General features: G+C 43.0%; 1 protein-coding gene across 2 annotated transcripts in view; it reads left to right on the forward strand.

Annotated features, from left to right (window-relative positions):
• The first annotated feature begins 15,093 nt into the window (after positions 1-15,093).
• ZBTB10 (zinc finger and BTB domain containing 10) overlaps positions 15,094-27,313 on the forward strand; it is a 30,775-nt gene continuing 18,555 nt past the window's right edge. For both annotated transcript variants that reach the window (XM_074883507.1, XM_074883516.1), the window contains exons 1-2: positions 15,094-16,065; positions 23,199-24,096. In XM_074883507.1, coding sequence (XP_074739608.1) covers positions 15,109-16,065; positions 23,199-24,096 — 1,855 coding nt within the window. In that variant the 5' untranslated portion in view covers positions 15,094-15,108. The remainder of the gene's footprint in view (positions 16,066-23,198; positions 24,097-27,313) is intronic.

Below are 27,313 nucleotides of genomic sequence, written 5' to 3' on the forward strand. Positions count from 1 at the left end.
TGTGGTATCACCTAAAAGGAGCTGAACCGAGCATGATCTGATTCAATGGCCAAAACTTCCTGAAGAGATGTGGCATTTTGTTTGTGACCCTGCAGGCCACATATCCCCAGTGCAGACCAGAAGCTGAATGCCATAGATAAAAGTATAATTTGGCAACTTTGCTGAAGACATTTTGCAAGAGCCCACAGTGAAAAAAAGAAAGGGATGGGGAAGAGATTTTCTTTCCAGCTGAGCTCTTGACTCCTTTCTATGCAAAATTATTCCTTTCCATACTTCTCTGAAGAAGGTGTGACTGAAGGAATCTCTTCTTTGCAGAGTTTACCAGGACAGGCTGACAAGAATCTACCCTAACTGAACTGCTCAGCAGCTAGCATCTGCCATAGTCACAGTATTGACTGGGACTTCTAGAGAAAGCATCCATGCTCACTAGCACTAAGCTAGTGTGTATTAGGTGTTGTGAGAGAGCTTGTCTACCCTTGCTGATCCCAGGGCAGAAGGCTCCTAGTCCACCAGTGTTTGCTAACACGCTCTGCAGGCTCATCACACCTCTCTCTTCTCCCTGTTGACCCACATGGATTCAGTATAGGACGTTAATCTGCTCCTGCATTTCGCTACCCTGATGACTCACAAGGATTTAAATCAGACATACAGGACATGAAGAGGATATGTCAGGAATGATACATGATCTCTGAAGGCAAATTTTGATGATGCAGTCACATGGGTTTGCTGGTGATGTGACAGACTGAAGGCATCTGATGCAAGTTGTGATATTTTGTGTATAGTAATTCCCAACTTCGGTGCAGCTCCACTGTCCTGAAACTTTGAAAGAGTTAACAGCATCTCCAGAATTTACAGGGAACATATAACCCAACCATCCAACATTGAAGGAGACTATGAGGGACACTCTCCTAACTCAGAAGCAGGTTGCTGCTGCTGCCTGGAAGCTTACTAACCTAAACGGCCACAGCTTGGTGGCTAACCAGCCCAGTGTTGGCAAGTCAGCTGTGGGTACTTCGTGGAACATCATGGTCACTTTTTAAAGACACAGACCTGAAAACTTGATGTAACTATGTAACCAGCAGCATGCGTGCTTTATCTTATGATACAGACTGGGACATTCAGTAAGAACATCAGAGTAACTTTGTGAGTCCACACGCTAAGTGATGAAGGTACTTCACATTCTCTGCAGAGTACAAACACCCACATGGGGATAAAAGTGCAGCTGAGGCATTGCCTCTTTATATCTTAGCTTGTTTGCAGTAACGTGAACATCTGTCTATGCTTCATGCCATTGAATGTATAATTGAAACAGGACACTCAAATTTGCAGTTTTATCTTTCCTGAACATGATGGTAGGTCCATAATAATAACATTATTTATTATCATCATCATCAACAACAACGTCCAGGGATGTGGAGGGGAAGGGAAGCAGGGGGTAACTAAAGGGTCTGTAGTCCTCCCCATTAGCACTACCTGGTTTAACATGCACTCCAGGCCATGTAATTCTAGAACATTCCTGTGCCTGTGCTTCCAGCTCCAACAGCAGCTGCATTCAGTTCAAAGGACTGAATCTGCATCTGTATTTATTGGGTTGCACACATTGGCCAAAAGCCTTCTGGTAATAAGTGTGAAACCACCTTTGCTGGTAGGTGAGGGAGAGAGAGCAGGAAACTGTATGTTTTTAATTTCCTATATAACTTGACAATATTATTTTTTTTTTAAGATGAGGGTAAAACCAAAATTATACTAGATTTGCAGGAACATTCAGCAATGATTCTTTTCCAGAAGTCTGAAGCAAAAATTGCGCTGTGAAAAATCCTACTATTGAGTGTCATTTACAGATTAGTTATGCCATATATTTGGATTAGATTTTCAGGAGCAGTCATGAGTTACCATAGTTCACAGTAGGTAGTTCTGTCTTGAAAACATTGCACAAGCATGAATTAATTAATTCACTCAAAAGAGTAGAAAAATTCATCAAGTGCATTTGTTAATTGAGAAATATAACCAAAGAAGGCTAGTGGTGATGTTTTGGCCAAGAATTTCAAAAAAAAGACATGGTTCTGTAACAGCCATTTTGAGCAATATGATAACTCTCAATAATATTCACTAATTTCTTCAGACATACTTCTAGAAATACTAGAAAGCCATACTTCTAGTTACAAATCTGTCTACTTGCCATCCCACCATAGCTTACTTTTTACTTTAACCATTTATTTTCAAAGTTAATAGTTGTTCAGATAGAAGGTTTAATATATTCAAGATTCAAATAGTTCATACTAACAGAATTAATCCTGCATTTTTGTTTTCCCACATGAACATTTGTTCGTGACTTCTATGTCTGCTGTAGATTTAAAATATTGGCTTCGATACAAAACATGCATTATTTATGAAGGACTGGACAAGAGGCAAGTTGCTAGTATACTTACTGAGCTATTACACAAAATGTTATGGAAATGTTACTAAAATGCCCTACTTCACACTCAGATCAGCTTCCGGAGAAGCATTTAATGAGAAAAGTTAAGTGATAGGTTTATGCAAAACTTGTCAAGGAAGATCTTGTTTTACATCAAGATAAATTCAGAATCCCCTTCCCTCTGAAAATTAAGAAGTGTCAGTATCCATTTACATCCTGTTTTATGATCCCAAAGAAAGCTGACATTTCAACATTTCCTGCATGAAACTGGCACTTAGTCATCACCAAGAATCAGACTTCAGCAACAGGCAAGACGTGAACTTGTTAAAGCTGGTCAAGAGGATGGCCATGAAAACGATCAGAGGGCCGGAACACCTCTCCTATGAAGAAAGGCTGAGAGACTTGAGGTTGTTCAGTCTGGAGAAGAGAGGGCTCTGAGGAGACCTTATTGCGGCCTTTCAATACTTAAAAGGGGCTTATAAAAAAGGTAGCGAGAAACTTTTTACCAGGGCCTGTAAGTGACAGGACAAGGGGCAATATTTTTAAACTGGGGTTTAAGAGGGTAGGTTTAGACTGGATATAAGGAAGCAATTTTTTATGATGAGGGGTGGTGAGACACTGGAATAGGTTGCCCAGAGAAGCTGTAGATGCCCCATCTTTGGAAGTGTCCAAGGCCAGGTTGGATGGGGTGTTGAGCAACCTGATCTAGTAGATGTCCCTGCCCATGGCAGGGGGGTTGGAACTAGGTGATCTTTGAAGGTCCCTTCCAACCCAAACTGTTCTGTGATTCTCTGGATCTATTAATAGACACAAATTCTGCTGCAGTTTTATTTATTGTTATACTAGTCAACCAAGCTGTTCGTGTTTTTCACCAATGGTTACTCTCCCACACTCAAAGATATCAATAGATGCATTTGACTGTTTAAAGATACTATTTCAAGGTACATCCTGGAGAAGCACAGAACACAAATTCCAAAGCTTTTGATTAGGAAACATCATGGTAGAGAATCATGTTGAAACAAGGCTAAAAATCTTTGCTTCCATTCATCTCAATATTAAACTTTCATTCCCCATTGTGGTGCAGCTCCATAGCTTCAAAGATCTTGTTGTTTTAAGAAAAGATGCCCCGTTCTTTCCTGCAGGCACATCAAGCTGGTCAAACTACATCTTCCATAACATACCAGCCAGAGTGGTCAGAGGGAAAGCACTGTGCTACAGTGATAGATGTCATTTCCCAGGAACATCAGCCAAACAGAAATATCATAACAAAATACAAAATTACCTGTAAAAAATCCAACTTTTTTTGAGAAAGTACATTTTCCAATGTAAAACACAAGTTTCTAGCCAGCCCTGATCATTACTAAAACCTAGACTGCTTTCTTGTCATAATCAGAAAAGCAGTGAATGAAGTATGAAGTCAGATTCTTCCCATTCCTACATGCATCTGGAAACCAGATCCTGGGTGAATGACTTGCTATAAACAAGGTAGGAGCATGCAGCCTGTCTTTTCTAGTACTTTCCCTTGTGCGTAAGACACAGGGGCGGAAAAAGTCTTGACTCCAGCTTCGTCCCAATTCATGCAATGACTGGGAGAGATAGCAAGGCACCAAGGATGAAATAAACTTCACCCCACAGGTAAAACAGTAGTGTACCTCCAGGAAGGCTTGGATTCACTGTCCTGTGTATTAACTATTTGGACTCAGAACACTTCTTTGAACCAATTTTGGAAGCAAGTAATTTAAAGGTTGATCTATATTTCGAGTTGTGCCAACAAAGCAATCCAGCTTTATGATCCAGCTTTAAATATGATCCAAGAAAGCCTCTTGAAGTGATCTCAAGAAATTAGCTTATTTTACAGCCAGACACAGCTAGAGTCAATGATTTATAGTAATTTACTCATGGTTCCACAGTCAGAATGCCACTGTGGAAGCAAGAAAACAATAGAAGAATCATAAACAAGTAGTATTCAATTACAAAATGAATATATAATGCCTGTTGACCTGAAATGAAGATTTAATTCACACTGGTGTAGCTTTTTAATTGAGTAGAAACAGTAACAAATACAGTTTTCTATCACACGCTAGTCTGTTCACGTTCTCATCCCATTGCAGCAATACCCAATTGCTTTCCAGTAGTGCATTAAGCAACACTTTGTTTGTTCTCCCTTCCTCTGCCCCAGGGGATAGGTTTGTAGAATGATTTGCTTTGATAATTTGGGTGCTTTTCTTTAATGTATATGTTGCAATGTATTTATGTCATAAAGGCAGGTTAAAGAAATCTTGTTTACATTTGGATGATGATGTTTGTGATAGTCTTAGTTCCTGAGGGAATTAATTCCATAGTCTTGGACCAGACTTTGAAAGTCCTTAACCTCCTGCACGAAGTATATTAAGGTCAAAGAGTAAATAATTTTTCTTTATTTTTGTCTTGGTTTTTTGCCTTGAGCTTTAGCCCATCTTCTAGATCACTGGTTTTGAAAGTGAAGTGTGCACACCCAAGGGATGTGCAAGACAATCCATTGGGGTGCAATAAGAAAATACATTTTGTACCATTAATAAATAAATAAAATTTAAAAGGTGTTTATTTTATCTTTAGCTTACCCTTTTAAATCTCTTTTTTAATTTTTGTGTATGTTTTATAATGTACATAATATATTAGGAGAGTAGTACATGTATATAATTTACAAATAAAAAAATATATGTATATTAGGGGTGCATGCTCAAAAGTTTTTTAGTGATAGAGGTACACTATCAGAAAAGTTTTGGAGACCACTGTTCTAGATAGCAATTCCCTGATGATAGTGCACCCTAACAACAGACTGATATTCTGAGTTTCGATCTGTATTCATAAATCAGTGCAAAAAAACCTGAAAATATGTGTCAAGCATACTTAAAAGAACCGCTGCTGTTGTGGAGAGTTGCTACAACCTTCCCATACTGCATGGATTTCCCTGGTGCCAAGAATTTCCTGCAGAAATAGTGTATGGCTACTTTCTAACCAAGGGGTGGAAGGAGTATGAGAATAGGGCACAAGAGATCTGCTGATACAGGAGTCTCCCAGATGAACAGAAATGTTTCAACAGTGCCGGCTTCATGAACTGCTATTTGGGTATCAAGCAAGAAACCCAGAATTGCCCCCAAACTGTTGACTGAATGGACTGTGGGTTTGTGCATTCACACAAAGGAAACTATGGTGGACATGTAAATTCTTCAAAAAAATTTCTGTGAGCACCTCTTCTACCTTGCTGAGATTTCTGATCCAAGAGCCGATACCTCGAAAACTCAAACTGCTGAAATGAGTGTGTTGATGTAGCTGGGTGACCAGCATTAAGTGCTTTAGCATTAGCACCTGGTTTTGAAAATGTAGCCTCCCTAGACTAAACCAAAATATTACAAAGGTGCCAACTGTAATTTTTAAAATCCATGTGCATAGATGTGTCTGCAGGGCTTTTTTTGTTTACTCTACTTAAACATAATTAACTCAATTATGATATATGCCTAATTTCTAGGAACGCTTACAGAATACACTGACTAAAAGTCAAGTAACCACTTTGATTTAATGCTGATACCTTCACCCATTCTCTCACACACAAAAACAATTAAATGTTTTCCAGTTTACTAACAAGTTCCAGAAAAGCCTGAGTAGTTACACTGAGGTAAGCTTGAAATGTTCCTGACTAAACCACGATTTTACAAAGCATCAGAATTCACATTTTAGCAATATTATAAAAATGTGGGGTTTTTTTCCTAGTGAAAATAGACATGCCTTTCTGAAACACCCATTTGGCAACAACAACGATGTTCCCTACAGCAACATAAGGCTGTTAAGATTCAGTAGATTAGAACAACAGCCTGTCCATACCACAAAGAGGAGGAAGAGGAGGAAAATAAAAGATATTGAGCAAGAATACTTCAGACAGGCACCAGAGGTGCTGATGCTTCTCAGACACACTCTAGGTCCATGTCATAGTGAAGGGAACAGCCACCAATGTTTAGGCAACATTTTCCCAGACCCTAAACAGGGTATCCAAGATGGCCATGGGTATGACTACTATTATAATTTGGATAGGGGAATGCAGTAGGCATAAGGTCATCGACACTGGATGTGGGAACCCATGCAGCACTCTGTGTAGAGAGGAGCATGCTGGCACGGCTGCGGGCTTTGATGGTTTGGGGAAATGTACGTTAGGGAGAAGAATGGCACGGAGGCAGTGTGCAAAGGCAGTCAGCATTGCTGTGGACTCTTTCCCTTGCTTGCACTAGTCTGTTTTGGGAAAAGAAAAAAGAAAAGGAAGCATTAGGTCAGGGAATGGCTGGTGAAGTGGGCAGGGGACTTCAGTAAGGACAAAAGGGAGTGTCAGGGCCCTGAGCCCAGTCCCATCCTCCCAGGGGTTTGGCTGCCTGGGCCCAGAGCCAGCTCAGAGATAGTGCAGCTGGTGACCTTGGGGAAAGCTCTTCCCAAAAGCAATGCAGGAAGGCTTCAGCCAGGGCTGCCCCTTCTTTCCCGAGGGACCTGCTTTGAAGTTGAATTTCTTCCCCTTGGTCCCTGCCTGAGTTACGCTGCAGCTGCACTGAGCCATGCCTGTGCATTGCCTGACAAAGACTGACAGAAGAAAAGATTTGCATGACCATGTCTGGCATTGGCAACAGCATAAACCACAACATCCTACGACGAGTACATCAGTAATAACATTTGAGAGCACTAACCCTGTTCCTTACTGATCTGGTATTAGCATCTTTGCTGACAGATTTCACTCAATTTAACGAATTTTGTTTTAAATTTGTTTTTCTGAGTGGTTAAAGATATCCTGTAAAAATATTTTTAGGAATCACGTCAATTCCCTCCAGCAAATATAGTTGTAATTATGACTGCTGTATAGAACTGCAGGATTAGCAAAGTGTGCCACAATAAATCAGTTTGCTTTGTTTCCTTATCTCCTCCCAAGGCAGAAATTCACAAACATTGTCTTAGAAGGACATTTTAATAAGCAAAATTTTCAAGTTTCACTCCTGTTCACCACTGCATGGACTAACTCTGCTCAGCTGAGATTCTGCAGCCCATGATAACTGTAATAACTGCTTGTTAATTAATATGAGGAAGGTTTAATGGAGATAGATGCTTTCTATGAACTTTGGTAACTTAAAACAAAGAGTACCATTGGCCCATTGGCAGACTTAGAAATAATATAAGATCATCTAGAAAAACAAGAGATGGAAAGTAGGCTAAAAAGAGAGGGCTAAATTGGATTACCTGAAGTCAGCAGTCAGATCATTTGGAGAAGGCTGTAACTTAACTGAACGGGCACTGATCAAAGTCACAGAGAAAGTGCAGTTGTTTAAATACCCAGAAGGGAAGCTTCATTCCCTTCCTGATTAGGGCATACCTTTCACAGCTCGTTCACTCCCTGATAAAGCACATCTGTCCTAGCTGCAGACTAAAAAAAACAGGACTACTATGGAGGACCATCAAAGAAACAAAAGACATGAAATACCAAGAATGTACTATTTTTTTCAGTCAGGTAAAGGTTGAAATCCAGCGACTTTCAGAGCTGACCTCCATTCAGAGTAGACGCCTAGCCCAAAGACAGACAAAAGGATCAGAAAGATCAGAAATACGTGAATAAGACTAACAAATCTTAGGTAGAAACAGGCTATGCTACTTTAAAAGAGGGCTGGAACTAAGAGGAAATGCCTTGCATTTGCTAAGGCTAAACTGGCCATAACTGTAGCCATAGGAATACAGAAAAAAATCCCTCCATTGCCTGAGCACTTGGCCCCAAGGAGTGAGCAGGTTTCTACCTCCTGCAGCACTCTTCAGATCAGCTCTTCCAGTCCTACTTCAGAAAAAAAAAATCTCTTTAGCAAAACTCCATGTCCTTTCTTCATGGAGGCGCATGAAAACGTACTTATCTAGAGGTAAACACATGCTCCAGTGCTTTGATGGAAAAAAAAAAGTATTTTTCATTTACGCTGCAGGTGACTGACTAAAACAAATAGCAGTGCTGTCCATGTGTAGAATAAGAAAAAAGTGGAAAAAAAAAAAAAAAGAAACAACAAAAAACAACTGTGCAAAGCTACAACATTAAGAAGATCAGACTAAGCAGAATTTTCCAAAAGAAGCAATATAGTTAGTAGTGATAACATCAACAACAGCAGTGGATAAAACATAATCTCTTGGTAAAGATGTCTAGAAGCCCCAACCTGAAAATACAAGAAAATACAAGCTAAAGAGATTAGGAAAATACTGAAAAGGAGAAGAAAACAGAAAGCAGAAGATAGACTCTGCAATGAATCTGACACATGGCAACAGTTCCCCAAAGACAGCAGGGGGATCCATGAAAAGAGGGAAGCCACTACACATCCCGTGGGCCTTTCAGGCAAAGTGATGGTGCAGCCAGAGAAGAAGGCTCTACAACAGGAAGGACACACCTGGAAAGAGGGTGACAAGGATATCTGTTCACAGCCAGGCAGATAAAACTCTTCTGAGGCCTGTGTGCAATTGGACCCCTCTACGTTTAAGAGTAACAGGAGTCACACACACAGTGACCATGAGAAAATGTGCAAACTGGGAATGAGGGCTGGACCCTGCACCAGGAAGTGAACTTCCCTCAGTAGTGTAAAATCAGTGTGACATAACACCAAGGACTGTCCCTCGGCTGAGAGGCAGCAGTGCCACCCTGCACCCAGGGATTCCTGTGCATCTGGTACCCTTTAGAGGAATAGCTCCAGTTCTGGATAAGAAAATTATGGATTTAATTCTGCAAGACTAGCCACTGATACTCACCTGCTTGAGCTTTTCACATCGTTTTGCCAAATAAGAAGGCTTTAACACCTCTGGATGCTTTCAAATTGGTTTGTATCGCCAGAGCAATATAAAAGTACTTAGTATAAAAGAGAATTAAGGCAGGAATGCGAAAAGGCACGGACATGTTTGGAAGAGCTGTAATACCCACAGCACATGCAGGACTAAGTCATGCGCTGGCACTCAGCTCGCAGACAGGTGTGCCAGTCGGTGACATTATCATTCTTTCAGTTGTTTCTTACCACTCCTCTTCTGAGAGCTTCCACCCCTGCAGCTCTGTTGGCAGAAGGAATTAAGCGAGCGCTCCCTCGTGTGCTTCCAACCAGTCAGATGGATTAGTCAACGAAGAGGGTTTAAACCAACCTGCTCCCTTTGCCTGAAGCAAATGAAAGCGCTCTTAAACAAACCATTTTACCAGCAGAGCTATGGCAGTAGTAACTTCAGCATCAAAGGGGTTATGTGTAGGTGCAAACTGGCAAAATCTTCAAATGGCACAGTGAGATCTGGAACAGAGTGTCTGTCCATAGCTTTACAGGTACGCACAAGCTATAGCATCTGACATGCACAACACCTGCCCACGTGCATATTTTGTTCTGCAGCAAATACAAAGTTAACGCAATTACGCTGAAAATTCTTCCATCATGAGCTAAGTTAAGACACATTATCTCATACTCATGTGCTAACAGCATGCAAGGGAGCCATTATCAGACGATGGATGGTAAGTTTTAGTTCATGATACCTTCTTAACCTCTCTAAGGTCACAAGGTGTGATTGTGCAAAATTAAGTAATTAACCTGAAAAACATTGTGATTTACCTTTCCAAATACCATTTACAAGGTATTCCAAGAAAAATAACTGCACAAACTCAAAACTCAATCTGAATTCAGTTTACTACAGAAACAGCTACTGATTGCAGTCCAAACATTCTGCTGACACTTTACAAATGTGTGATTCCCAATTTCTATTATTGGGAATTACACTTTCAAAAGCCTTCCCTAATTGTTATCTGGAAGCAAGGATTGTGACATGAACAGATGTGCTTGTGCCAAGTTGGACAGCAATGAAATCTCAGCACACAAGCCTTCCCAAGTTGCTCAGTGCTCCCTAGGCAGCTAAACCCCTGCCACCAAAGTCTAGTTTGGTGTGTCTGCCTCAGCAGCACCTGAGCGTGCAGCGCAAGCATAACCTCAGACTAGGGATGGCGTCGAGATTTCCGAGTCCTTCCTCATGAGCTTCGATCATTGTATTCTCTTCCTGGTACTTGTTCTGTGGAGCAGCACGGTTCGTACTACAAAGTGACAGCTTATACTATTTATTTTCTGCTATGATCTATTTTTCCACTTTTGGCTTATCAGGACAAATGGATGCTTGTTCCTGCCCCAGTAATAAGGCTCTCATTCCGACAAACTCACTTTGCTGTGAGATCCCCACAATAGATCAGTGTATTCTGCAGAGAAAAGCTTTTGCTTGAGAGGCAAAAGAGGCTCCTCTCCTACCAGCGAACTTCTGGCTTCCAAAATCCCCAGTATGCAGGAGTATTTGAACTGAAACTTTACTATGCCCAAGAATATAGATTTCCAGTAACCAAAAACCATGTTAGTGAAACTTGAACTCTCTTTGAAAAAATTCTTGAATCTTCCTCACTGTATGAACATCCATTGCAGAGAAGTGCTCTAGGGATAGGACAATCCATTGGTTTCAGAAGCTATCTTGGAAGAGTCAGCCTCATCATGAAAGTGTTTCTTAGGTCACAGCAGGAATTTCAGGACACAAACCTTTCCAGATGTAACATGCTGTTAGTATCAGTAGTATTTTGTTGAAAATGCTATGATTGGTATACACTGGAATTGCACGATGTCTCTCACGGCATAATCTATTTCTCGCTCATTTTTGCAAGAGTTAGATCAGACTTTAAATACTCTCCTCAGCTGCAACAAAAGGAGACACTGTGTGTGTGTAAGAAGCTTGCTACCCCTATGGATAACACACTGTCCCTAATCAACAGGGTACTCTACATCAGGCATCATACAAGTATGATAATATAATCCTCAGGGTCTTGCACAAGGGGTTTTATCATCTAAAAGCAAAAGATTCTATTCTCTGTGTAGGAGCTTGCAATTTGTTCATTGAAACCCTAATTCAGCAGAATATACAAACACACATTTAAATGTTTTGGCAGAATGGGCTTTTAGTAGTATTAAATATGGAATTGATCAGTGATGATATTCACCCACAAAGGAGTTTTATAGACTATTCTCCCCAGATATATATCTACAGCTGGAGTGGATTTTATGCAATGTTCACTCCCTTTCAGAGCATTATGCCTATTCAATTATTTTTAAATATTGGATTTTTACACCCTGCAAAACAAAAATAACTGACAAGTGATGCCTTCCTAGGGTGTGGCCCCTGCACAAAGTACTACCAGAGACTGGCAACCACATCGTTTAGATTTGGGTTATTCTACATTTGGAGCAAAATGCCACACTACAGCAGTGTATATATCATGATGTATCGATTATTAATTCTGCTCTCTCGTGAGGCACTAGCTTTTCATTTGCAGGAAGCCAAATCAGTTTATGATTCCTTCCCAATGAACAGTGGGAGATTTTTATGTCTTTCTGCCACACAGGAGAAAGAAGCAGAAGGAACCGAAGGACTATCAGAGAAATGAAGCTGTATGTTGTACCTGGAGAATTAGACTTCAGATGGAACAAAACAGCGTTTACCATCTACAGGACTAGGACGGTTAACCACTAAGGATTTCTTTCCTATGCTGTCCCATCAAAGAATGGAAAAGGAAAGAGATTCTAGCTGTTGTCCAAATGTATGAATGTTAGCTGTAAATACTCTCAAGAGACTATGGGTGAAAAAGGTATGTTAAAAAATTACCATGAGGTGTACATCAATGATTATTTTTAATTATGAAACTTAGTAGCATGTGGGTTTGACAGGGAAACTGAAAACCAGTTGATGAAGAAACAGCAAATTAATGTTTCTACAAAATAAATGCATTTTTGCTACAGCATCTCAGGATGCTTTTTGAAATATTTAGTCCCATCATGAATATAATAAAAAATCTCACTTGCAACAAAGCAGTCTGAAAACAAGAATTTCTGCAGTGGTTTGTAAATTTTTGCAGATTACTCAGTACCAAAAAGGTGTTATGCAAAAGTTCAGACTACCTGGGGAGACCTGTGCCCACGAAGACACTCAGTGAAATGGAATTATCATATAGACCAACACAACCTCAATTCTGGTGTGACAGAGCCATTACAGACCAATTAAATTAGCCACAATGATTCGGTTAAGTTCCCTTTTTTGAGTACACTGCACAGCGGTGGAATCCCTTGTAGCAAGCTGGCAAAGCAAAAGTGTGATGAGACAATTTGGGAGGAGCTTTACCAAAGGTCTTGTCATCACACAGTCCAGGGGAGTCTGAGACATTGCCCCTGAGCAACCTACTGTAACTTTGAGGTTGGCCCTGCTTTGAACTGAGTGAACTCCAGAGGCTTCCTCCAATCTAAATTATTTTATGATTCTGTATCGATTTGTTAGCACTCTAGATTACCTGCTGCAATCAAATAACACTTCTTTGCACTCCAGAACAGGGACCCTATAGCCCATTATCCTACTGTTCCTCCTACGTATCTTATCCCAGCTCATTCCTGGATGTCCACAGGGTAGGATTTAAACATACCAGCCCTGGGGGCAGGTTATGTTCCCCGAGATCACAAGTAGTCTGCTCCGTAAATGTGAATCCCGGCAGGGATTCTTCATGTAAACTTCCTGTATACAGTCACTGTAATCACGTATAGTGAGAAATAATCTACACCACCAAACATTTCTTTAAAAACAATATAAAACAGCTAAGAAATTCTAATGTAGTTAAGTGCTGAGGTGCTAGTCAGCTGACAACAGCGACAGGCAAGGATCAAGTGCGACAGGAATGCAAAAGCACTGATACATCACAAAGCCTAAAATGTTACGAGATACGGGTCTGGTTTGTATTTTACGGAGGCTGTATCATGGGAACCCTTTGCTTTGATGGACCCAGATCTGAATCGCTATCTCCACCCTGTGCCCCAGTGAGGCACAGCAAATTTCAGAATTCCTTATCTCCCATCACTCCTCTTGTGCCCTTGCCTAAATTTAGACCATCTTTGCCCTCCTTCTGGAAATCTTATACTGCCTTTTACAGTTTCTCTGTTTCTCCATGAATGACTCTCCCCTGCTCTCTCCCCTAGAATTTTAGAAAGATTTTCTTAATCTTTCCAGAATATAATTTTCTACCAGAGGTCCCCTTTTCCCAGGTAACTCTTTAGAAGGAGGAAAGCACCCTTGTTTACAGCATTTATAGTATTCTTGCAAAGTCTTCTCAAAAGTTTTAAGTCCAAGTCAGCTCTCCTTCGTATTTTCAGGCCAAGACACAGAGGCGTATCTTTTTTTACTACTGAATACATGCATCTGCATTACACGACAGCAACACCACCGCACAACTTCGCCTGGAAGGCTCCACAGCCCTTCCTCTCTGACATCTTTTGTTATCCGTTGTGCGGGGTCTGGCTGGGGTGGAGCTCATTGTCTTCCTGGCAGGCCGTATGGGGCTGTACTTCAGATCTGTCACTGCTGAACAGCGCTCGCTCAGGTTCAAGGCTTTTTCTGTTTCTTACTCAGCCCCCCGCAGAGAATAGATTGGGGGTGCCAAGGCGGTTGGGAGGTGACACAGCGGGGCAGATGGCCTGAGCCAACGCAAGAGGTATCCCATGCGGTGTCACACCGTGCCCGCAGCAGAGCAGGCAGGAGGGGCTTTGGGGAAGTTAACTGTCTTTTTCTCAGGATCTGGCTGGGCACTGCTCTCCCCCGGGGAGATGGAGAGCAATTGCCTTGGCATCACTTGTTCCGTTTTCCTTCTTTCTTCTCCCACTTCTCCATCGATTAAACTATTTTGTATCTCGACCTACGAGTCTTCTTGCTTTCCCTCGTCTGTTCCCCCGAGCCACCGGCTGCGGGAGCGAAGCGACCGAGCAATGGGGCGGGGCGGCACTCCGCGGGGTTACCCCGCGGCAGCCGCCCACCGTCCCCCCCCGGCCTCCCACGGGCCTGGAGGGACGATCGCGCCCCGCGCCGCCGCCGCGCCTCGAGCCTTCGCCCCGCGGAGGGACCCGCCCCGCCGGCACGTGCGGGCAGCGCGCACGCCGCACGCGCCGCCCGGCAGCCCGCGCCTGCGCCGCGCCGCGCCTAACGGTACCGCCGCGCTCGGCCCCGCCGGCCCCGCCGCGCAGACGTCCCGCCGGGCGGCCCCGGGAGGCTCGGCCGCGCCGCTGCCCCCGCCGGACCCGTGAGCCCCCCCCGCGCGTGCGCAGGGAGGGGGCGGAAGGAGGAGGGCCGCGGCCCCTCGGGCGGAGGGAGGGGGTCGCGCCCCCCCCCCCCCCCCTCGCCGCGTAGCGGGAGGGACGGGGCGGGGCGCGCGCGGCGAGGGGGGCGGGCGGGCGGCGCAGGGGCGCGTGACGCGGCCCAGCTGTCGCGCCCGCCCCGCCGGCCCCCCGCCTGCCCGCCCCCCGCTCGCGCTCCCCCTCCCCTGCGGTGGCTCTCCCGGTGCATTGTGGGAGCAGTCCGTTGTTCATTTGCCATTCGACCTGATCCGGGGCCTGTTGGGACGGAAGCGCCGCCGAGCGGGATCCATTGTGGGGAGCCTGCGGCGGTGATCTAGGCCGGAGCCGGGGGTGGGGGGGGAGCGGCCGGACTTCGTTTCTCTCGGCCGCCGCCCCCGCCCTTCCCGCACGGCAGCCGGCGCCTCCTTCCCGCGGGCAGAGCCCTCGGGCCGGGCGGGGAGCGGCGGGCCAGGGGCGCGAGGCGGCGGCGGCGGGCGGGGGGCGCGCGCGCGCGCCATGTTCGCGGAGATGAACCGGCGGACGCTGGCGTTCCGGGGCGGCGGCCTGGTCACCGCCGCGGCAGCGGCGGCGGCGGCGGCGGCCGGCGGCGGCGGGGCCGGTGGCGCGGCCGAGGCCTGGGACCGGCAGGACCCCGAGCCGCTGAACGGGCGCGGGGCGGACGAGGAAGTGGAGCTGGAGGGGCTGGAGGCCGAGGAGCTGGAGGCCGCCGCCGACGAGAAGGAGCTGCTGCTGCCTCAGGACGCGGTCTCGCCCCCCGCCGCCGGCCCCATGTTCGCCGAGAGGAATCGCCGGACACTGGCCTTTCGGGGCGGCGGGGGGCTCCTCGCCGCCCCCTCCGCCGCTAACAATGGCTGCGAGGCCTCGGCCTGGCCGCGGAAGCACTTCAATGGGCGGGGGGCGGACGAGGAGATGGAGCTGGAGGGTGCGGAGGGCCTGGAGCCGGAGGGCCTGCTGGAGGGGAAGGAGCTGGTCCAGGACGGGGGCTCCCTGAGTGACAGCAGCGACGACGAGGAGGACGGCGAAGGGGGCAGCCTGGGCGACGGCAGCGGCGCCGAGGGCGGCAGCTGCAGCAGCAGCAGGCGGTCGGGGGGCGACGGAGGGGACGAGGCGGAGGGCAGCAGCGTGGGCGCGGGGGAGGGGGAGAGCATCAAGCACTTCCCGCTAGCCAGGCCCAAGTCGCTGCTGCAGAAGCTGCACATCTCCTTCCAGGGCTCCTGGCTCAAGGAGTTCCCGTGGCTCTACTACTGCCAGGAGACCGGTCTCATGTCCTGCGCCTGGTGCACCGCCGCCGCGGCCGCCGCCGCCCCTCCCGAGCTGATCATGACTGGCGCGGCCCTGCCCGGGGGGCACGACGAGCTCTGCAAGGGCACCCGCAACTACAAACGGGCCCTGCTCCTGCGGCACCACCTTTCCGCCGAGCATCGCCTCAACGAGCCCGTCAGCGCCGAGCAGGTAGGGGACGCGGCGGGGCGAGGGCCGGGGGCGTCCCCGGCGGGGTCCCGCGGGGCGGGGGGAGGCTGGCCTCCCCTTTGGCATAGGTCGGGTGGGTTTTTTTGATGCCCACGTGTGTGAAGTTCTTTAAATGGCTTGCTGTGTTTGTTGTTGTCCGGCGGGCTGGGCACGACGCGCTGCTATCGCACGCCGTCTCCGGAGCGGGAGGCGAGCCCGCTCTCCGATTTGGGGTGACTCTCCCGCGGGATCCGGGCAGGCACAGCGCTGTCAGCGCTGCCCGCCCGCAGCCCAACAGCGTTTGCACGAACTGTTGCTTACGGCCGTGCCTGGCTAACGTTACCTGTTCGGAGGTGGCGGGTGCCGTTTTCGTTAGTTTATCTCGTGAAGATAAACCGGCAATGTGGGAAAAAGTTGCATACGGATACCAGTGTTGCAGCACTGATTTAAAAACACTCGTTACAACTTCCTCCTGCGGTACCGGAGAAGGGAGGGTGGTGTCGGGCTAACAACTGCGTGTGAAACTGGTGCTTGCCAGTGTGAAATTAGAATTACACTGCTGTTCTTAACGGTGCACTAATCCGGTAACTCTGTGGAGTCAAGATCTTCTCGTTTAAATCTTTTTTTCCCCGGTTGTGTTGGTTTAGATTGAGTTACCAAGCAAGAAGTCTGCAATTGCTTGGTGTATGTTTGAGATAAACATGTGGTTTCCTGAAAGCCATGTTAATATGCCAGCTCTCCTCTAATGCTTTAGGACTAGTGAAACTCTTCATGTTCCCCGCAGAACTTAAAAGCATTGTGTTTCTTGGCTGCTCTTACGAGTAAGGCAGGGCTAACTCTAGAACATGTGGATGAAAAGCTTCTAAAGAATACTCGTGTTGGATCTCCAGCGTTCTGCAGCCTTTCCTCCTAAGGATGTCAGCGTTGTAAAAGCGCCCTCAGATCGCGTAGCTGGCGTTAAACTTGCCAGCGGGCACAAGCTAATGTGCATCACCTTAGGCTGGTACTCGAACTGACTTGAGCTGTTAGCCGGAATTAATCCCCCGTCACTCCGTTTTTCACTATTAGAGCTCAGTTTTAACTAAACCACTCACCTTGGTTGTATAGATGTATCTGGAGTCCGAATTGTTGTGCAGTGGTTAAATTGAGTTTATTGCTTGGGCGCTTTAAGGAGCTCAGGGTACCTTGGACAAGAGCTGCTATTCTGTTTGGGTAGGATATCAGGATGACATATGAAGTGTTAGGTGAACATAGGTTTTCTTAGAGCTAATTGGAAAAGGTATGCAAGTTTTATGTGAAACTACTGCAGGACTGCAAGGAAAACCTTATGATGCATAAATATCAGTTATCCAAAATATTTTGGGATTTACAAATGCAGCGTTCACCTTCAAGATGAGTAATACTACCTTTTGAGTCAGTGTATTTCTAAGACAGCTACTGTTGCAAACATTTCGTGGCAGTAGGTCATTTTATCAATTTCCTCCAATCTGGGGTTTGCTATTCACTCTGCAGTATTTTAACCCAACTTGCTTTAAATAACTTGTTCCTAATTTTGAAGCTTCCATTCTTCATTTCTTTTACCACCTCTTTATATCTTTGAAAATGTTCTTTTTGTTTAATGTTATTGCAGTATATTTCTTAACATCTTGTTGCCTAGTTTCTAGCTTGTTGTGAATGATTACCCTGTAAAGGTATGTCCTGTCACTCTGTAGCCTCATGTGTCACTAGATGTTGCTAATCCATACCACACTTGGAACTTTCTCTCACTCGCATTAAGCTATGTGTAAATAAAACATATTCTGGACAGTTTTTCCTACTAAACTTACTAGCTTTTTCTTTCTGTCTTCCTATCCCCAGTCTGTCATAAGACTAATAAATGCTGGTAGGGTAGAAGGGGGAACAGAATGTTGGCTTGCATGTCACAGTAGCCTAAAAGTTCATGTGTTTATTTGAAGATTAACCTTTCATTGTCATGGGAATCTTCATAAAAATGAGCCTCTGCTTTTATACCACTGATAGTTTAAGAAAAAATATTTGTAGTAACTGTAATAATAAAAGAAAAAGTAGGATAGGTGAGATGTGTCAGTGGTTCTTTTGTACTGTATTAAAGGTAAGGTTTGGACAAAGTAAGCTTCTATAAGGTAACTGAACAGAGACTGGTGTTTTTAAGCAGAAGACAGTCTGGATGCATCTCCGTGTGATTACATTTCAGTTAAAAACTTCTTACAAGGGAAGGAATTGCAGTTTTTCAAGGGTCAATGTAATTTTCTTTGTGGTGCATTTTTGGGTTACACTTGCTTTATCAAAAATCTGATTAAGAGTCTCTGTTTTCTTTCTGCTTTTATGCTTAATTTCCATATCCTTTCACACTTTTAATGGCACTTGAATTTCTCTTGATATGTATGTTTAAATTAATACCAAAACATAGCCCCATTTTTTCCTTAATGCCATGATACCAGATACTTGGAACAAAAGTAGGTAATTTGTACCCTGACCGTATTTGCAACATACATAATGAGGCTGCAAAGCCATTTAGATTTAATGAAACTTGCGAGAGATCTTTCAGCCTTTGTCTTGGAGACAACACACATGTATTCTTGACTTGACAAGCTTCAACTGCAGGGCATGTTTAGCAGCTGCTAATAAACATATGGCATAGTGCCACTGTTCAAGTGCGAAAAGGAAATTATAGGTGTTAAGGCAGTAAAGCAGTGGAAATTTCTATAGGTCTGTTGGATATTACGCTCATGAAGAAATGAGTGATGATTTTGGTTTATTTTTGGGATACATTTAATTTGGAATGCCAAAATACATCACAAGTGGTTGCAGCTGCTGTAATTCAAGGGTATTGAGCTGTCAGTCGGTGCTTCTTTCTAAGAGAAAAATCTTGACTTTTTTCTATGTTAGTTTTTAAAATAATCTGTCTCCATATTAAAGCTTAAGGAAACATACAATCAGCTTGAAACTACCTTAGTTTTTTTAATAAACGGACTCTTGGGTTGTAAAAATCTTAAGAAATAGATACTTCCAGGGAAATCACTGCAAAAGATTTCAATTCCGTGATTAATTTAGCTCCATAAGATGCAGATTTATTGGCTGCTGGGGGTTCCTCCCCTGAAAGCAGCTTCTTAAAGCATTTTCTCTCTGGACATAATTTGAAGCTGAGCATTGGAAGTACTGCCAGAAAAGCTTTCTCCAGCCTAACAGTCATGTTGGTTTAAAGCAGAAGCTCTCCAAAAGGAGGAAGGCCTTTGATGTGTTGTTTTTTCCATGTGAACTGTAGTTGTTTGCTTTATGTGAGTGGTGATGAATAGAAGTCGTACTTCAGATGTAAGAGTTACATTGTAGTGTTCTAAGTTAACTTCTTGAATTACTCTTAGCAGAGCAAAAAAGTTAGGGAGGAAGTCAGGCCTTCAGAGCAAGGACTATAATTTGGTTGTTAGGCACTTAATGGAACAGTTTTAAATCTCTGAGTTTTTTGTGAGTGATGCTATAGCATGTAAAACAGCAGTGGAGCATCATGTGTGCAGCTGATAAGACCATATTTTGAGATAAGCACGTGCAACTACAGAGTGAAATTAAGAAGTTCCTGATAGCTTGTTTTTGTTAGAGGATCCATTTTTCAGGATAAGAATTAATTTGGGGGCATAGGGAACTGCTGTAGAGTAAGGTGTGGTAGTGGGGAAGGGATTACAAAAATGTGGCATAGCTACTTTTCATTACATACAGCTGAGATGGAATCTATGGTTAGATTGGTTTTGGTTTGGGGTTTGTTCTGTGTGTGGGGTTTTTTTTGTTTGTTTGTTTTTGTTTTTTTTAATTTTTTTTATTCTTCCACCCCTCACTGTTCTTGCACCCAGGCGACAAGAGTGTGCTGACAGCACAGGAGGAGAAAGAAAAGCAAGTTTGTAGTTGCAGTTTTTGATCATATGTTTCTGCTCCTATTAGCTTTTAGGGAAGTGTAAATAGTGAATTACACATATGAAATAGTCGTTTATCTTTGGGTGTATTCAGATGAGTCTGAAACTGAGCACAATATTAGTTTCCATGAGCAGTCTCTGTTCTGTTAGACTGCTGCTTAATCTCACCTCAGAGAGAAGCTTTTCAGATTTAGAGTAGTGTAGATTCCACAAATAAAACTGAAATAGTCCTGATTTTTATTCTCGATTTCTTACTAGTTTCTATTAAAGGATAAGGTAGTTTGGTGTTGAGATAACTTAGGTAATTGGAATATTTGGTCTGTATTCTGCAAATGTAATTGACATCTAAGCAAATATCATTACTTTGTGGTTCTCATCAGAAAAACAGTACTCTTACGATGATGTGCCATGAACACAACATAAGTAACAGAAGCTTGAAAATACACTTCTTTTTGATTTCCTGTAATTATTTTCTGTACCTTACCTCCTATTGAACTGTATTGTACTTTTTCTGTACGAAGGGGAGATGTTTAAAACTCTCCAAGGGATATTACATTTTTTGCGTTTTTCTCATAGTAAATGTTAATTCTATTTGTCAAACTTGGTGTACAAAGGCTTGATAACTGTTCAGATGTCAGGACTTGCATTTCATTTGAGGTATAGTAGGTTCTATACTAGCAGTTAAACAGTTGTTTCCAATATTACAGTTAGTTTAAAAATCTTTATGCACCCATTTCTGTAAAGCTGTAATAACAATCTCTTTCCCCAACACACACACCTATAGCTTGGACATTAGTTGTATAATGTCTCCTATTTTCACTCAGCCTTCTGGTCTTCTCATAATGAAGACTTCAGTCTTGTGGTTATGTAGCGCACTTGTGATCTGCAGCTCCTTTTTACCATGCTGGCTTGTCTTTTTCTTCAGAAAACAAAAAAGAAAAACGTTGTAAAGCTCTATTTCTTTCTTCATCAGCTTGATTGGATACATACACATGCTCAGTTAAAAGGTACTCTCTCTTCATTCTTTAATCAGACATTTGTAATAAAAAAAAAAAAAAACCCACGGCAGATTATTTTTAAATTTTATGTAGTGTTTAACAGGTTCTCAGAAAATGAAATTGTCAGCTATCATAATATCTACCTAACATTCACTGTGTGTGGTGCAAGTCAATGATGATTGACTTTGACTAGAGTGACAACACTTTAGGGTACAATAATTTTCATCTTAATCTGATCCAAAGTCAGTGTAATTTGGTGTTCTGAAACTACGCAGTGCTCTGTTGCTGGAGTGACAGGAAGCTAGTCCAGATCCAAAATCTGCTGAGAATTTAAAGAACAATAGATCTAGCTGTCACACGTTTGGGATATGCATGTTTCAGAGCTCTGATCTGAGGGAATGCTTGGGTATGTCAGAGAGTACGCAGAAAAAATTAAGACAAGGTTGGACAACGATCTGTTGCTTGTTTTCACTTAAAAGCCTAATTGCTTTTATTTTTACCTATTCTTTTCACTGAAGCATTTTTCTGAGAAGGGTAGAGATTTAGAAGCAACTTGAATGTGATGGCAAATGAAATTTCTCTGCAGGAGATGCTGAAATGGTACAGTTTCTGGTTTGGTTATACTGGGCATTATTTGTTTCTTATAGATGTAAATAACATTTTAGAGGATGTAGTTACAGCCTCAGTTGTCATCCCAGTGTTCCACACTGGGATTATAACTTGAGGTGAGTACTGATTTAATACACCAATTCCTGTGTGGCAGAAAGTGACTTTTTTTTTTTTTAGATATACCCATTTTCTGCCATAGTCCCAAATCAAAGGTAGTACTTTGCTGCAACATTTAGGCCCAGTATAGGTTATGGGCTCATGACAGTATTAACATTACCTTGTTAATGCTGATTTTGACCTGTAATGTTGAGGCAGTCAAGCCTTAATCATACCTCTTGCCCGCAAATCTGTGAGTTTTAGAAAATGAGAGAAGAAAATAATGATATAATTTGTGAAATCTGATCTTCTCTCATCCTAAACCATACTGGAGCCAGCCAGTTTTGAACCGTTCTTATTTGCTAGAGAAGAAGAGAGGGAGTCTTAGAGATCCAGTATAAAACAGGGTCTGTCATCATTGCTGCTCTTGATGGCAGCACCGTCACTCAATGTAAGTATGGTCTCAGATATGCAAGTCTGTGATGTTTTCTGCTTTCTCCTAGCTGCTGCTTTGTAGCAGCTCTGAATCATCATTGCCTAAATGTCAGTTATAAGTTTTCTAAATGCTCTAAAATCCAGTTCAGATCTTATTACTTATCAGCCTTGCACTGTCTGAACTAATATTTAATTTCTTGGTGTTGGATTGTCTGATGCTAATTTTAGCAAAATTTTCATGCCATGTTTGAGATCATGTCTTTAAAAAGTTGTAGAGACAAGTAGATATTGTTTTCATAATAAGTATGTACCAGTTAAAGGTGTTGCTACTGGAAAGTTTCAGTGAAGCTTGATTCGAGAAAGTCTTTGTTAAATAACGTAATGGAAGCTTAAGTTTTGTTTGGTCACCTGAAGTATTCTGTCCGCTTGTCATGTCACATAGCTATTTAATCCTAAACCTGTCGTAATTAGAAAATAAAGAAAAAATACCTAATTTGTAGAACTGTGTAAGAAATATCTGCTAACTACTTTAGTAATATGTTTTCTTTAAAACGTATGAGACGGATGGGGAGATACAGACCTAATCTTCATGTATTCATCTCAGCATGAGAAAACAATCCATTATCGGGGTTCTACTTACCTGTTTAAGTGGAGATTTCTAGGGAAGAACAGGGGGTTGGATATGTGAGAACCATCTGGTTAAATCTGTGGAAGGAGAGACTCCTGAATCTTTAATGTATGTGGGTTAAGAAAAACAAGTACTTCACACTAAACTAAATCTTTCCTTCCTTTTGGCCAAAATTTCAATTCCTTTGCCCTCAAGGCAATTTCTGCTAGTTCTGTTTTTGTTTCACATTTGGGGGTGGAGGGTGCAGAATGAGATTGTGATTCTTAGCTTTCAGAAATATTTTTTTAATTATAAATTCCTGCCTCCCTTTATGACCAAGAACATAAATTAAAAAAAATCGTTTGATTAACATTATCTTAAGTTTATTTTCATATCCTTATCATAGTGTTGGATGATGAAGGAAAGCATTTATTAAGAGCTAATTATAGTTGTGGGTTTTTTTAATTGCAGGAGTCAGAGTTACCATCAGAACTCAACAATGAAGGATACTGTGATTTTAACAGCAGGCCAAATGAGAACTCTTACTGCTATCAGCTCCTGCAAGAGCTCAACGAGCAGAGGAAGAAAGGCATTCTTTGTGATGTTAATATTGTGGTGAGTGGGAGGGTCTTCAGAGCTCACAAGAACATCCTGGTTGCAGGCAGCCGCTTCTTTAAGACTCTGTATTGCTTTACAAACAAAGAAAGCCGTAACCAAACCACTGTTACCTATTTAGACGTTGTTGCTGTTCAAGGTTTTTCTGTCATCTTGGACTTCTTATATTCTGGTAACCTCGTGCTTACGAGCCAAAATGCCATTGAAGTGATGTCGGTGGCCAGCTACCTTCAGATGACGGAGGTTGTCCAGTCCTGCCGCAACTTCATTAAAGATGCCTTAAACATAAGTATAAAATCAGAAGCTCCAGAGACCGTTGTCGTGGATTACAACAGAAGATCTGTTAGCAGGGATGGCTTGTCTCCAAGGGATCAGAAAGTTGCCAGCTTCTGGGCAACACGAAACCTTACCAACTTGGCAAGTAGCATAAAAACTGAGAATGATGGTTACTCTATTGACGAGGGCCAAATGGAAAGCTACCAAATGAATGACTGCAGTTGGGTCCAGGACAGCTCACCTGAAATGGCAGAAAATGAATCTCAAGGTGAGGGAAAAGTTTTCGTATGGAATGACATGGGCGCACAGGGACAATCAGTTCAAGAACCTGGAAAAGCAAGAAGGAAAAACCAAACTGCAAAGAGGTTTATTTATAATATACCACCTAATACTGAAGAGAACTCAGAAGATTGCTCAGTGTTGCAACCATCAGTCCCATATCCAGAAGAAGATTTGTCATTTATTAAAGAAGAAGCAGGTAAATATTGCTTAATGTCAATCATGTCATTTGAAAACTAAATTATTGAATAAAGTACATGACTTTTATAAAGGTATGTTGGGTAGGATATTTTACTAAAGTCAGCACACCAATCAGGTTACTAAATCAGTAATCTGATTCTCCACCTTGGGGCATGTCGTGGTTTAACCCCAGCCAGCAGCTAAGCACCACACAGCTCCTTGCTTGCTCCTGCCTTCTCCCAGCGGGATAGGGAGGAGAATTGAGGAGAAAAAAAAAAGTAAAACTCATGGGTTGAGATAAGAATGGTTTAATAAGAAAAATGTAATAATAACAATAATAAAATATAATAATAGTAATGAAAAGGAATAGAACCAAAAAAAGAAAGAAACCCAAAGAAAGACAAGTGATGCACAATGCAATTGCTCACCACCCGCTGACCGAGCAGCGATCCGGCCCCCAGCCAACTCCCCCCAGTTTATATACGAGCATGACGCCCTCTGCTATGGAACATCCCTTTGGCTAGCTCTGGTCAGCTGTCCTGGCCACGCTCCCTCCCAGCGTCTTGTGCACCTCCTCACTGACAGCATGTGAAACTGAAAAATCCTTAACTTGGGGTAAGCACTACCTAGCAACAATTAAAACATCAGTGTGTTATCAACATTATTCTCTCACTAAATCCAAAACACAGCACTGCACCAGCTACTAGGAAGAAAATTAACTCTATTCCAGCCAAAATCAGGACAGGGCACAGCAGTGTGTCTGGCTAGAGAAAGGAATGACAGTGCTGTGCCATGCTGTATATAACATGCTGTTTGCATTTGATGCTTGAGTTGGGGATCCTTACCAGCTGGTAGAAACTAAAATTATTACATTTACATTTAATCTGTAGTCTCTATTAGGCACAAAATCAAGGAGTTATAACTGGTGGTTAATAATGTTAGCTGGTTGCACAGAGAGGAAGGACCTCTATAATTCCCTTCACTACACTAGCAAAAGGTTTTTCTGGTAATCTTCCTCACCTGAGCGTCACCCAGAAACAGAGGTCAACTTTCCCATGCTGTTTATTGTAGGGACATCTGGGAAGCTGCAAAATGGAGTAATCCTGGCTAGTATAATAGAAACTGTTAAAGCAGATTTGTGAAACAGATTGGAGAGAGATGCCACAATGACATATAGTAGAGGGAATATCTTTTTGTTGAACTGTTCTTTAAACAAATCCTGAGAGTGACTGAATTCATAGGATTTTTTCCTTAAGGGTTTATGGTTAATGTAAATGCTAGAATAAGATTAAATATCTGTTAAACAAATATGGTCACACAAAGAATTATAAACAGACTGTTCGTGGTGTAACTGGGGCAATGTAATAAAGGTCTGGGTTTTATTTTTTAAATTATTATTATTATGATGATACTGTACAAATAGTTGAACTATATATTTGAAGTACTACCATTTACCTGTATCACTTCTAGATGAATTAGCAGTTTTGAAAACTTACCCTAATTTAGAAGTCAAATTAAAGGTGGATTTGAGACATAGCTGGAACAAAGTTCTTTAGATCTGTCTGTTTCTAACGCATTTTAAAATGTATGCCTCCTTCAAACCTCAAGGGACTGTGGATATCCTCTGCTTCTCAGCTTCAAGGGGTAGAATTAAGAGGGAAATTAAAAATAAATATTAAAAAAAAAAAGAAGCACTCATACCTGTGAGTATAGAATATTTCTGGATTTTTTTTGTATTCTGGTGGCAAACCAGAAATTTCAAAGCAACCTGAGTTCTGTGAGGGCCTAGGAACCTATATTTGTTTTGATGGCTGGAAGGAAGGATGGCCTTAGTTTCTTACTGTATGCCCAGACTTGTTTAGAAACAAGGCTGAAAGAAATCCTTTCAGTAGTGGCAGGGACAGGCCATTTCTCCTGGGGCCCTGCAGTGCCCCTGCCCGCAGCGCTGCAGATGCTGTCAGTGTGGCTGGCAGCCACTGAGGTGCGAGGAGGCAGTAGGGGAGAGAAGGAAGGAAGGAACAGCAGTCCAGCAGAGGGCATGTGGTGGCTCTGCGCTGTGCTGTACCCTACCAGGGTATATGCATGAGCACCACGATGACATGTGACAATATAGCGATGCAGACTGGAGCTATGGACATGTACATCTGGCACGTCAGCAGGAGCAGCCAGTACAAGGTACGTCCATGTAGTTAGCAAGGAGCGTGGCACAACAGGAGCAGCTCTGGAGGAGCAGCTGTGCTGAGGAGCTAACATTCAGTCTGTAAATGCTTCAGGGGGTTTGCTTATCTCTAGTCTTCATCTCTGAACTCAGTGGGTAGGTCTACTTTAGCTTTGTAGCTCAGCTTGGGAGTGTGCACTTGGAAAGTGACTTTCCTGATCTTCTCTTTCTTTTTAAGCGTTCTTAGACTGCACAGGGTTTCTTTTTTGACTGAAATGAAAATAGAAGCTGTGTTTCAGAAACATGCCTATTGCATGCCAGCTGCTAACAGGCCTTGAGTCCACAGCACCAGGTTCGATCTAGCCTTAAGTAAAACACCTTTAGATGTGTATAGTGGGATGTTGAGTCCTCAGCACCCACACAAATCTACCTGTGCTGGGCTACACTACTTGCTAATACACGCTTAGTTGCAGTGGCATGAAAAAGGGCAGCAGAGGGTCTGGAGCAGGAGCTGAGGACCTGTAATGTTAATTGTACAAGCATCAAATTTCTGACACAATTTAGCATGTGATTGCTATTTCTGATTTACATGGGGTAGATATTCAACCTCTTTTACTGTTGGAAATACCAAAGAGAGTGTGGCTACTAAATGATGTCCCTGGCAACAGAAATAAATACTTGGTGTTTGCATTCTGCAGAACTTGAATATGTGCTGTGGAGCTTTCTTGAAGAAATAATGGAGGATATGGGCAGTGCAGTAATGATTAAACAAGTTTAGTCCTTGTTCAATTTTTTTTGGACAGAAGCACGAAGGTTTCCAGTAACTCGTGCTAAAGAATTAAATTACAAAATACATCCATGCAACATCTGTTGATGAAAAGAGCTGTATTAGAGGCTGGGAGCACACTGAATTTGTGCTGTGGTATCTGTCTAAAACCATTGAAAGCTCTGTGAATGCCAGAGGGAGTTTATTTTATGGAACTGCAAAATAGTGTCAACTAATGATCTCCGTGGGACAACTTATACTGTACTCTGAAAGTACCAACATTTTCTGTTGGTGTTAGAACTATTTTGGAAG

This window comes from Strix uralensis, chromosome 1 (assembly GCF_047716275.1).
Source record: "Strix uralensis isolate ZFMK-TIS-50842 chromosome 1, bStrUra1, whole genome shotgun sequence".
Lineage (NCBI taxonomy): Eukaryota > Metazoa > Chordata > Aves > Strigiformes > Strigidae > Strix > Strix uralensis.